The 12,994-nt window shown below is 43.6% G+C and overlaps 1 protein-coding gene across 3 annotated transcripts in view; it reads left to right on the top strand.

Moving 5' to 3' along the window:
- Positions 1-12,994, top strand: part of LOC140468016 (adhesion G protein-coupled receptor E3-like) — a 48,063-nt gene that overhangs the window by 16,271 nt on the left and 18,798 nt on the right. For all 3 annotated transcript variants that reach the window (XM_072564164.1, XM_072564163.1, XM_072564162.1), the window contains 5 exons: positions 2,997-3,107; positions 4,960-5,137; positions 8,478-8,600; positions 9,324-9,505; positions 12,539-12,697. In XM_072564164.1, coding sequence (XP_072420265.1) covers positions 2,997-3,107; positions 4,960-5,137; positions 8,478-8,600; positions 9,324-9,505; positions 12,539-12,697 — 753 coding nt within the window. The remainder of the gene's footprint in view (positions 1-2,996; positions 3,108-4,959; positions 5,138-8,477; positions 8,601-9,323; positions 9,506-12,538; positions 12,698-12,994) is intronic.

Below are 12,994 nucleotides of genomic sequence, written 5' to 3'. Positions count from 1 at the left end.
CACAGGCCTTCAGTCCGAAAGGCAACCCTCTACCACTTCCCTCTTTCCCATCTTCAAGCCAATTTTGTGTCCAATTGGCTAGCCTCCTCTGGATCCCATGTGATCTAACCTTGCTAACCAATCTACCATGCAGAACCTAGATGAATGCTTTACTGTCTACTGTCTGCCTTCATCAATCTTCTCTGTCACCTCTTGAAAAACTCAAATTTGAGTGAAACGCTAGTCCTCCAGACAAAGCCATACTGGCTATCTCTAATTAGTTCTTGGCTTTCCAATTGCATGTAAATCCTATCCCTCTGAATAACCTCTAACAATGTACCCACTACTGATATAAGTCTCACCAGTCTATAGATTAGATTAGATTAGATTAGATTACTTACAGTGTGGAAACAGGCCCTTCAGCCCAACAAGTCCACACCGCCCCGCCGAAGCGTAACCCACCCATACCCCTACATCTACCCCTTACCTAACACTACGGGCAATTTAGCATGGCCAATTCACCTGGCCTGCACATCTTTGGATTGTGGTAGGAAACGGAGCACCCGGAGGAAACCCACGCAGACACGGGGAGAACGTGCAAACTCCACACAGTCAGTCTCCTGAGGCGGGAATTGAACCCGGGTCTCTGGCGACTATAGTTCCCTCACTTTCCTTTACAGCCTTTCTGAAGTAATGGAACCAAGTTAGCCAACATCCAGTCCTTCGGCACCTCACCTGTGACTGTTAATGAGACAGGTATCTCAGCAAGAGGCCCAGCAGTCTCTTCAGTATCTTCCCACAAAGTTCTGAGAAACACCTGGGATCAGATTCTGGGGATTTATTTACCCTTATGTGGTTTAAGACCTCCAGCACCTCCTCTTCTGTAATATGAATGCTTTTTAAGATATCACTATTTATTTCCCCAAGTCCCCTGACTTCCATGTCCTTCACTGCAGTAAATACTGACGCAAAATATTTGTTTAGTATGTCACTCATCTAACAATGGTTCCGCATATAGACAGCCTCATTGATATTTAAGAGACCTTATTCTCTCCCTAGTTACTTCTTTTCCCTTAATGTACTTAATGGAGCCTCTTTGGATTCTCCTTAAATCTATTTGCCAAAGCTTTCTGATTTCCCCTTTTTGCCCTCTTGATTTCTTGTTCAAGTAACTCTGCTTCTGTTCAGGTTTGAGACTGTTTTGGTACATCTTCTTATTTTGCCTTGAATTCCCTAACTCTCCAAAATGAATCTAGGTGTTTTTTGAGTAGTGATCTACATCCATTTCAATCCTTGGCAAAGCCACAGGGAGTAATGGCAGAGTAAGGACTTAAACATTGAAGACATAGGGGAGAAAGAATTTCTTCTGTCAGAGGGGAGGCAATCTGTGGAATACTCTACCAGAGAGGGCTGTCGCTGTTGCGTTATTAAGTATATTTGAGGCTGCGATCGATTTTAAATTGGGAAGCAATCAAGGGGCATGGGGAAAACGTCGGAAAGTGGAGTTGAGGATGATCAGATCAGTGATGAGGAATCAGGAATTGAAGGTAAAATGAGAAAATGTACCAAAACAGTTTTAGACCTAACCAGAAGCAGAGTTACTTAAGCGGGAAATCAAAAGGGCAAAAAGACCAGCATCCCATCACCAAGTCACCCTTTATTTTCAACACGCCTAGGACATGACACTGACCCAGCTAGCTAGAGTGAACAGAACCCCTGACACTCCTGTTTATCTCTGTCAGCCAGGGCTCCCTGATTGAACCAGATTCACAATCCCAATCAGGGAACTCATATTCTATGAGATACACATGGAGGACATTGTTACAATCACTACAGTCTCATTGAATGTCGGAGCAGACTCAATGGGCTGAATGACCTGCTCCTGCACCAATGTCTTTTGATTTTGATCAGGAAGGATAATGGAAGCAAATTCAAAAGTAATTTTCACCAGGATAAAGAGCAGGAAGAAGTGGAACTAACTGACACAGGCACTATGGACTGAATGTCCCTTTCTCTGATGGATGATTCTATAATTAATTATTTCTAGAATATGCAATGAGCAACACAAGACTTTGCAATGAGCCAGCATTTCAATTTCAATACCCTTCTCCCCACTTCCATTGCTCACCATGACCTTACCTCTCTCTAACTCTTTAAAGGTCCCCAGACCCTATATCCACTCGCACTCGTTTCAGACTCAAAAGGTTAACACTGTTTCTCTCTCCACAGATGCAACCCAGCCTGCTGAGTTTCTCCAGAATTTTCTGTGTTTGTTTGGGACGGATCTTATCCCACTGATCTGGCTGATTGGCACTGTACATGGAAGATGAAGATCTACCCTGATAAAGAGAAAGTGTCTTTTTAACAAACTTCTTCTGCTCGTATTAAGTACGATGGCCTTCTGGATTAAATGTATTTGGTCTGGAATAAGCAATAATTGATTTCCAGACAGGAAGAGGATTTGACAGAGCTTGTACCTCAAGGCAGAAAGTCCTGGTCTGAGTCCCACACTGGGGTTCCCTTGCCATGGAAGGAGAGCCCATAATGTGACCAGTGAAGTATATTGTCAGCTTGGAAATCCATCTTAATCTGCTTGACAGCAGATATGAAGAGCAGGGGGTGTCTCACAGTCAGCCAGCCAGCAGAGGCAATGGCAAACCACTTTGTCCATAAGCATGGTAGCAATCTAATGGACATCCATAGTCCAACCCTTGGAAACAAAAACAGGAGACAAGATAGACAGTTTCCTTAAAGAGCTAGGAGATGAAAAATGGCCTGATCATTTGTTTTTCGGGATTTCTGTTAGGAAATTGGGGATTAGGTGTAGGCTTGGACCCTTGCTGTTCCTCGAATAGGATCAGCACTATGGGCAGAAATCTCTAGAGCGAGATTTGAACCCCTCCATCTGACTGTAAGGGTGCTTCCCACTGTCTGCCAAAGGTGCTCCATTTGCTGTGATCAGAACCAAGCCCAATGAAACCTTTACTGAGATTCCTTTCTTTTACTATGTCATGAAGCCTACGACCGATCAACTTTGCTCTCTCATCAAGCCAACCCTCACATTTGCGGAAGGCATGTGTCAAGATAAGGAGATTGTCAGATCAGCACACAGCCATGTCACGTTAAAAGTAAGTTTATAAAGCATCGTAATCTTAGCATTGACCAAGATCAGGCCAACTGAGCATCTTGTCTTGCATTTGGTGACTGTCAAATGAAATATCAGATATTTCTTAAATGGTGGGAGGCTGGGAAATGTTGAATTTCTGATTGAGTGTCCTTCTTCATAAGTCACTAAAGTCAACATTCAAGTTCAATAAGCATTTAAAAGAAACTGACTGGTGAGTTAGTCTTTATTAAGAGATGATTTGAATATGGGAGTAAATATGTCTATATGGGGCTTTGTTAAGTCCACATGTGGATTGTACACAGCTTAGGTCTCCTTTCCCAAGGACAGATATAATTGCCAAAGATACAGTGCAGGTTCACCAAAACAGCTCCTGGAACAGAGCGATTGTCCCACGATGAAAGATTCAATAAATCTGGTTTATATCAACTGGAGTTCAGAAGAGTGGTTAGGGCACTTTTGGAATACTGGTCCGATTCTGGTCTCTCTGCTGTAGCAAAGATGTTATTAAATTTGAGAGGGTGCAGAAAGGATTTACAAGGATGTTGCCAGAGCTGGAGGGTTTGAGCTATAGGGAGGAGCTGAATAGGCTGGGGCTGTTTTCCCTGGAGCATCGGAGGCTGAGAGATGACTTTACAGGGGTTTATAAAATCATGATGGGCATGGTTAGGATGGTATTCCTGATGAAGGGCTTTTGCCCAAAACGCCGATTTTACTGCTCCTCGGATGCTGCCTGAACTGCTGTGCTCTTCCAGCACCACTAATCCAGAGCATGGATAGGATGGAACAGTCAAGGTCTTCTCCCTGGGGTGGGGGAGTCTAAAACTAGGTTTAAAGTAAGAGGGGCAAGATTTAAAAGGGACCTAAGGGCAACTTTTCCATGCAGAGGGTGGTGCACGAATAGAATGAGTTGCCAGAGGAAGTGGGGATGCTTATATAATTTCAATATTTAAAAGGCATCTGTATGGATAAATGAATAAGGATTTAGAGGGATATGGGCCAAATTCTGGCAAATGGAACTAGATTAATTTAGGGTATCTGGTCGGCATGGACAAGTTGGACCGAAGGATCTGTTTCTATACTGTACAACTCTATGACTCTATGAGTCAGGCAACAGATTCCAGGTCACCACCCCCTGCCTGAAAACAATTCCCACCGAATCTCCCTTAAACCTTTTACGTCTTGCCTCCTAATTCCTCCTAATAATGTACCCCGGAGCAAGCGGAACAGGCCTTTCCTAGTCACTTTATCCAGACCATCTCATAAGTTTAAAAGCTATAGTTAGGTCCTCCCTTCAGCCCTTTCTTGTCAAAGCAGTAACCATAGCCCTTCGGAAGAAGGTTTGATCATTTAGTTGTAGTTCAGGATCCTCTCCAAAGTATCCATTGGATATATCTCAGTTCTTTCAAGTATTGCCCCATTGGTCATTAAAACTGAGGGGCATCACTGAAGAGGCAATGGCCCAAAATGGCTTCCTCAACTTGTTTGGTGATGGAATTGTTAAGTTGGCCTAGATAGCCAAATTGGTGCTGATTCCCCAGAGTCTGCCAGTGTGCAGGCCAAGAATCAACGTTACATTGTGAATGGGTGTTGATTAACTGAAGGTGTATAAAGAATTTACAAAAGCTAAGAGGCTATGCGCGGACATGAAGGGCTAAATAGCCTCCTTCTGTCCCACAACGTAGCTCAGAAAAGTATAACAGTCCTCACCAAGAACAAACTCAAATGGAATGGCTCTCAGGAGAAACTTGAACTACTTACCTAGCAGGGCAGTGTATACTTATACTGAGGTTTTCATGAAAGGCACACAGAGAGAAAACTGGTGTTATAAAATGATAATTACATCTCATTCACAGAATGTCATGAGCTTTGGAAACAAATTCTTCAATGATAGTTCCAAGCTGGAGAAAGTGGATGATGAAAATCAACTACAGTCAACCTCATTGTTCTTGAATGCCATGGAAAGTTTCACCCTAGGTGCTGCTTTGGCCTCACCTGGCCAAAAAACCAAGAACGTAACAACGCCATATTTAGGTACAGGTCATTCTGTTATAACGCACGTTTCATCATTGCAAATTGGCTGTATTGTGATTGACAAATTGGGGACACTATTTAAAACTTTTAAAACGTGTGTTGATTGTATCACAGTTTTAAGTGCTGTTTCTAAAGAGTGATTTTCTGTAATGCAGGGTTGCACAAGAATGCAACCCTTGCGTTATAGAAGTACTGACTGCACAATGGAAACATTGCAATATCTTCACAGCTACGTTTTAGTGTAATAAAGGTGGTTCTGGTCATAACTCACTGTACAAGACCCAGGATCACAAAACCACGGATAAGGAGAGTGGTTGGGAAGTTGGAATTGAAGCAGTAAACCAGCTATGGTTGTGTTGAATGGTGGAGAAGGCTCAATGGACCGAGTGGTTTATTCCTGCTTCTATTTCTTATCTCTTATTGAGGCAGAGCTGACAGATTCTCTCCAGTACCTTATAAAAGAACACAGGAGATATCAGCTTGAATCTTCGAGCCTGTTCCACCATTCAACAGGAGTATGGTTCTTGTTCCACCTTAGTGCCATCTTCCCACACTGTACCCACGTTCCTTGATTCCCTCAGTACCTAATGTCATCTGTCTTGAACATGCTCAATGACTGAGCACCCAAGATCTTCTATGGTAGAGAACTGTGAAGATCCAAGTTTTCCAAACTAAACTAGTCCCACTTGCCTGTCTTTGGCCCATATCCATCCAAACCTTTCCTGTCCATATACCTATCCAAAGGTCTTTTAAATATTGTAACTGTACCTGCATCTATCACTTCTTCTAGCAGTTCATCCCACATATGAACCACCATCTGTGAGAAAAAGTTACCCCTCAGGTCCCTTTTAAATCTTTCTCCTCTTGCCTTACAAATATGCCCCCTATTATTAAACACCCCCTCCTAAGGGAAAAGACCTTTGCTATCCACTTCATATATCTCCCTCATGATTTTATAAACCTCTGTAAGGTCACCCCTCAACCTCCTAGACTCCAGTGAAAAAGGTATCAGCCTATTCAGCATATCCTTACAACTCTCCAGTCTGGGAAACTTGGTCAGCATGGATGAGTTGGACCAAAGGGTCTGCTTCAATGCTGTGTGACTCTTTGACTTTGTGGCTGTAGTTTGTGTGAAAAGGTTCGACCTCATCTTCATCGCAAATTGACAACACCTTACTTTGAGACTGCATCCCTGTGTTCTAGCTTGGTCAGCCTGTAGAAACAACCTGTCAGTGTCTACCCTGTCAAACTCCGAACCATAAGATGTAGGAGCAGCTTTAGGCCATTCAGCGCATCAGGTCTGCTCCACTATTCAATCATGCCTGATATGTTTCTCAACCTCACTCTCCTGTGTTCTCCCTGTGACCCTTGATCCCCTTACTAATCAAGAGCCTATCCATCTCTCTCTGTCTTAATTACACTCAATGATTTGGCCTCCACAGCCTTCTGTGGCAGTGAGTTCCAGAGATTCGCCACCCTCTGGCTGAAGAAATTCCTCCTTATCTCACTTTTAAAGGATCATCCCTTCACTGAGGCTGTGCCCTTGGATCCTAGTCTCTCCTACTATTGGAAACATCTTCATCACATCCACTGTATCTAGGCTTCTCAGTATTCTGTAAGTTTCAATCAGATCCCACTCACTCTTCTAACTCCATTGAATTAAGATCCAGAGTCACCAACCACACCTCATATGACAAGCCCATTGTCCCTGCGATCATTCTTATATATCTCATCTGGGCCCTCCCCAATTCCACTACATCCTTCCTTAGATATGGGGTACAAAGCTGCTTACAATATTCCATATGCAGTCTGACCAGAGCCTTACACACCCATAGCTGTACATTCCCGCTCTTGTTTTCCAGCCCTCTTGAAATGCAAGCTAACGTTGCATTTGCCTTCCTAATCAGCAACTGAACCTGTATATCAACCAGAAGAGAATTCTGAACTAGAACTCCCAAGTCCCTTTGCACTTCAGATTTCCAAAGCCTTTTTCCATTTAGAAAATAGTCTATGCCTCTATTCTTCCTGCCAAAATGTATAATTTCAGAACTTCCCACATTAAATTCCATCTCCCACTTCATGCCCATTTGACTAACCTGTATAAGGCCTTCTACACCCTCCTTGCTTTCACAACACTACCTGTCCCTCCACCTAAAGAATGGTATATTTGTCAATACAACCATTTCTCACTCTTCTAACCTCAAGCGAGTGTAGGTCCAACCCAATCAATCTCTTTCCACCGTACAGGCCCTTGAAGCAAGTCCAGTGAATGTATGTTTCCCTCAGCCAATATCTCTAAAACAATAGCCAAAAAAAGTGAAAGAACTGCAGATGCTGGAAGTCCAAAACAAAAACAGAAGTTGCTGGAAAAGCTCAGCCTATCTGGCAGAATCTGTGGAGACAAAAGCAGAGTTAATGTTTCGGGTCCAATGATCCTTCTTTAGAACTGCCTATAAGTGGGAAATGGTCAGAATGATCCAATAATAGGCTGGGACGGTAAGGGGGAAGAGTAAACAATCAGTGAAAATGGAGCCCAGAGAGAGAGAGAGAAAAACAGACAAAGTTCTGGGTAAAAGTCAGCCTGGGAGAATGAATAGCTGCTAATGGGGACCATTAATGGCTGACAATGGATAGTGTGTGGTAGCAGCCCATGTTATGAAAAGGCGAAAGTGAGGATTGCAGATGTTGGAGATTAGCGTCGAGAATGTGGTGCTGGAAAAGCACAGCAGGTCAGCCAGCATCCGAGGAGCAGGAGAATCAACATTTCGGTGAAAGCCTTTCATCAGGAATTTCTGCTCCTCAGATGCTGCCTGACCTGCTGTGCTTTTCCAGCACGACCCTCTCGACGTGTTATGACAAGGCCTGACGTATGTGGAGGTTTGGATAAGAACATGGGAGAAGGTGCTCAAGTCCTAAAATAGTTGAACAGCACCTTATTTTCTGCTTGGGAACACTCCAACCTTCCAGACTCAACACTGAGTTCAACAATTTTACTCCCATGTCCTTCCCTCAAACCCCACACACCGGCTTGGCCAAACCACCATAACCTGCACGGCAGAAAATGTGCAAGCTCCACACATACAGTCACCCGAGGCTGGTGTCAAACCCAGGTCCCTGGCGCTGTGAGGCAACAGTGCTAACCACCATGCTGCTGTGAATTAATTACCAGGTTGTAAAAGCTAGGCCAGCAGGAGTACACAACATGGCCTCTCTTCTTATAAAACTGTCAGGGCAGCCAGGAGATGACCCAATTGTGGAACACATCACCCACAGACACAAACAGAGGAGTTTATCACATTTATTACTGACCAGATCAATGTGCTTTGTGTTTAACTTGTAGGTTTTGATGTTCGCATCATCCAAATGCAGGACCATTCAAAAATACCTGACAAAATAACTCTCCACGCGAAGGGAAACACAATGGATGCTTATTCACGGACGGTCACAGAGGGAGAAACAGGTGGTGAGGTTTCATTTATTCGGGCAATGTTTTCTATTTGCCTGTTTTGATCGACCTAGGGCTGGTGGAGCTATCAGCTTTGTCAATATTTCAATGAGAATGATGTTAGCCCCTTGCATTCAAGGTTAAAAATCTTGCATTGATTTAGCACCATTTGTGACCTGACAATGTCACAGACTTCATAATGCAGTCATGGGTTATTGTAATGTAGGAAACACGACAGTCAGACTCTATGCGACTAACAGGAATCAGACAGCAATCAGATAGTCTACTTTAGCGATACTGAGTGATAAACATTGGTCAGGATGCCAGGGGAAACAGACTGCCCTGCTGTTCTTCAAATCTGTGCTGTGGGATCTTACATCTCCAGAGGACTGAAGATCCAGTTAACACCTTTTTGCACATCTGACAGTGCAGCACCTCCTCAGTGGGTCTTACACTCAAGTCTCTGGAGTAGGACTTGAAATCACTGCCTTCTAATGTAACAGAATTCAGAGCACCAGTAGATCATTCAGCCCATCGGCCCTATCAAGGCTAACTTTCCCCCTCAATGCCATTTTTTTGTACTATTCCCATATCCCTTGATACCTTTAATATCCTCAAAAGACACAAATACTACCCGCTGGAGTGTAAATCATATCCTGTAGTCAGTAGGTTGCTCGTTATTCTTGCAGGTATTCGAGGTGAGCTAATTTGCATTGTATTTTCTGACAAATACCTGGACAGGGTCCATTGCCATTGCTTTCATCTCGTATGACCGACTGAATTTCCTCCAGAGTGGGCATTTCATTGAGAATGAAAGGACAAGGCCTTACCAGTTGATCTCGGGAGTGGTGTCGGCCACAATTGGAAACCACAGGCGTTACGAACTCCGTGAAAGAGTCAACATCACACTGAAACATAAAAAGGTCTGAGGGGTTGCAACTACTCATTGGCCCAGAGTGCAGAATAAATGGTGCCTTATGTCAAAGGGATTAAAGATAACTAGTGACGTAATAGTTTACTGGTGCGATGGGAGCTCATTCACACTTCTGCTGCCGATATCCTAACTCACTCCATTATCCGTGTGCTCGCTGTACCCCAACCAATCCAGCAACACCTCCATTTTAAAATTCTCAACCTTGTTTTCCAATCTGTCTACATCTTTGTCCTCCCTCTATGTCTGTAATCCACCAAATTCTGTTCTTTCTTTCAAATGTTTCTTTATCATTCGTTCACGGGATGTAGCATGTCACTGACCGAACCCTCAAGTTCCCAGAAGGCAGACAACCACTTGGCTGTAGGTTTAGAGACAGATGTAGGCCAGATCGGTTAAGCATGGAAGATTTCCTTCCCTAACAGGCATCAGTGAACCAGATGGATTCCAACAACAAGTGACAGTGGTTGCATATTTTCCATCAAGATGGCTTTTAATTCCAAATTCATTTTTTATTTAATTCAAATTTCAGTACTGCCATGCAGGACCCCAGGTCCCCAGGCCAATCAGTTAGTCCAATGACATTACCAGCTGTCTCCTCCAATTCTAAAAATCTCATGACACCAGCTTATAGTCCAACAGGTTTATGTGGAAGTATAAGCTTTCAGAGCAATGCTCCTTCATCAGGTAGTTAGTGGAGTAGGATCATAAGATGCAATATTTACAGCAAAAGATCGCAGTGTCATACAACTGATGCAATATATTGAACAAACCCTAGATTGCTGTTTTGTCTTTCATCTTTTAGAATGGGTTGCAGGTTTCAATTCATTAATATGTAAATCCCAGAACTTCTTTCAAGTCACCTTCCCAAGGTAACTTAAGGTTTTATATAAAAAAGTGACATCTCAGCTCAAACAATGCATTAAAGGTATGAGATTAGAGTCTGTTTGTATTCCAATCTTGACTGAGACTGGTTCTACTTCCAAAGTAGTAATTTATAGAATGTCACATGGATTTTAAAAAAAATTAACTGCCTACAGATTGTGTGCTTTTTGAACAAAATAGAATGTACCTGCAAATACAATTCTGTAAATACAAAGTTCCAATCCTGACTCCTGAAGTAATTTCCCCTCCCTCAATCCATTTTCTACGTGCCACCACTTACATGTCATAAGATCATACAGTGATAGACTCATACAGCACAGAAAAGGCCCTTTGGCCGACCAGGTCTGCACCAATATCGACACTAATCCCATTTCCCACATGAGATCTATAGCCTTGAATGCTATGACTCTTCAAGTGCTCACCCATTTCTTTTAAAAGGTTGTGACGTTTATAGAGTCATAGAGTTGTACAGCATGGAAACAGACCCTTCGGTCCAACCTGTCCATGCCAACCAGATATCCCAACCCAATCTAGTCCCACCTGCCAGCACCCAGCCGATATCCCTCCAAACCCTTCCTATTCATATACCCATCCAAATGCCTCTTAAATGCTGCAATTGTACCAGCCTCCACCACTTCCTCTGGCAGCTCATTCCATACACGTACCACTCTCTGTGTGAAAATGTTGCCCCATAGGTCTGTTTTATATCTTTCCCCTCTCACCCTAAACCTATGCCCTCTAATTCTGAACTCCCACACCCCAAGGAAAAGACTTTGCCTATTTACCCTACCCATGCCCCTCATAATTTTGTCAACCTCTATAAGGTCACCCCTCAGCCTCCGACGCTCCAGGGAAAACAGCCCCAGCCTGTTCAGCCTCTCCCTATAGTTCAAATCTTCCAACCCTGGCAACATCCTTGTAAATCTTTTCTGAACCCTTTCAAGTTTCACAACATCTTTCCAATAGGAAGGAGACCAGAATTGCACACAATATTCCAACAGTGGCCTAACCGATGTCCTGTACAGCCACAGCATGACCTCCCAACTCCTGTACTTAATACTCTGACCAATAAAGGAAAGCATACCAAACGCCTTCTTCACTACCCTATCTACCTGCAACTCTACTTCCAAGGAACTATGAACCTGCACTCCAAGGTCTCTTTGTTCAGCAACATTCTTTAGGACCTTACCATTAAGTGTATAAGTCCTGCTAAGATTTGCTTTCCCAAAATTCAGCACCTCACATTTATCTGAATTAGACTCCATCTGCCACTTCTCAGCCCATTGGCCCATCTGGTCAAGATCCTGTTGTAATCTGAGGTAACCACTGTCCACTACACCTCCAATTTTGGTGTCATCTGCAAACTTACTAACTGTACCTCTTATGCTCACATCTAAATCATTTATGTAAATGACAAAAGGTAGAGGACCCAGCACCAATCCGTGTGGCACTCCACTGGTCACTGGCCTCCTGTCTGAAAAACAACCCTCCACCACCACCCTCTGTCTTCTACCTTTGAGCCAGTTCTGTATCCAAATGGCTAGTTCTTCCCTGTATTTCGTGAGATCTAACCTTGCTAATCAGTCTCCCATGGGGACATCCAGTACTTCCTCCTCTGTAATATGGACATTTTGCAAGATGTCACCATTTATTTCCCTACAGTCTATATCTTCCATATCCTTTTCCACAGCAAATACTGATGCAAAATACTCATTTGCGGCTCCACACAAAGGCCACCATGCTGATCTTTTAGGGGCTCTATTCTCTCCCTAGTTACCCTTTTGTCCTTCATGTATTTGTGAAAACTTTTTGGATTCTCCTTAATTCTATTTGCCAAAGCTATCAGAAGTGCATTCCAAACCTCCACCACCCTCTGTGTAAACGCAAGTTTACCACAAAATTCCTCTTCACGTCCTGCCATTCTGTCTAGACTTTAAGCTCCAAGATACCCTTTCTCAACCTCTCTACCCCTCCAGAGCATTCTCCTTTATAAACTTGCTTTAGCCAGACTTTCCCAATCTCTCACTATATAGCTCAGAGTCAGATCTTGATCGATGGTGTTCTTGGGAAGTGTTTGACTACACTAAAGGCGCCATTCAAATTCATGCAAGTTCCTGTTGTAAACTCCTGTCTCACACAGAGAACTGATGGGTGGCTGGCATGCGTTTACTGGAACCACATGGAGGGCAGAAGTCACTGGTCGCCTGAGGGATGTGTCATGATTGCTTCAAACAAGACCCACACAGTGTGTGGCTGCCAACATCTGTCCAGCTTTGCCGTTCTCATGACAGCTGTGGAGGTACAAAGTGACTGGAGATCAAGCTCTCGAGAAATGACATTATTCGGGCCGCCTTTGGAAGATTATGTTCAGTTCTGGTCTCCCTGCTGTCGGAGAAATGTTGCTAAACTCAAAAGAGTTCTGAAAAGATTTGCAGGAAGGTTGCCAGGGTTGGAGGATTTGAGCTACAGGGAGAGGTTGAACAGGCTGGGGCTGTTTTCCCTGGAGCGTCGGAGGCTGAGGGGTGACCTTATAGAGGTTTATAAAAGCATAACGGGCATGGTTTGGGTGAATAGTCAAGGTTTTTCCCGGGGTAGA

The sequence above is a fragment of the Chiloscyllium punctatum genome, chromosome 46, assembly GCF_047496795.1.
Source record: "Chiloscyllium punctatum isolate Juve2018m chromosome 46, sChiPun1.3, whole genome shotgun sequence".
In the NCBI taxonomy this organism is placed as follows: domain Eukaryota; kingdom Metazoa; phylum Chordata; class Chondrichthyes; order Orectolobiformes; family Hemiscylliidae; genus Chiloscyllium; species Chiloscyllium punctatum.
Note: the sequence above shows the minus strand (reverse complement) of the source record. Positions and strands in the feature narration are given on the sequence as shown.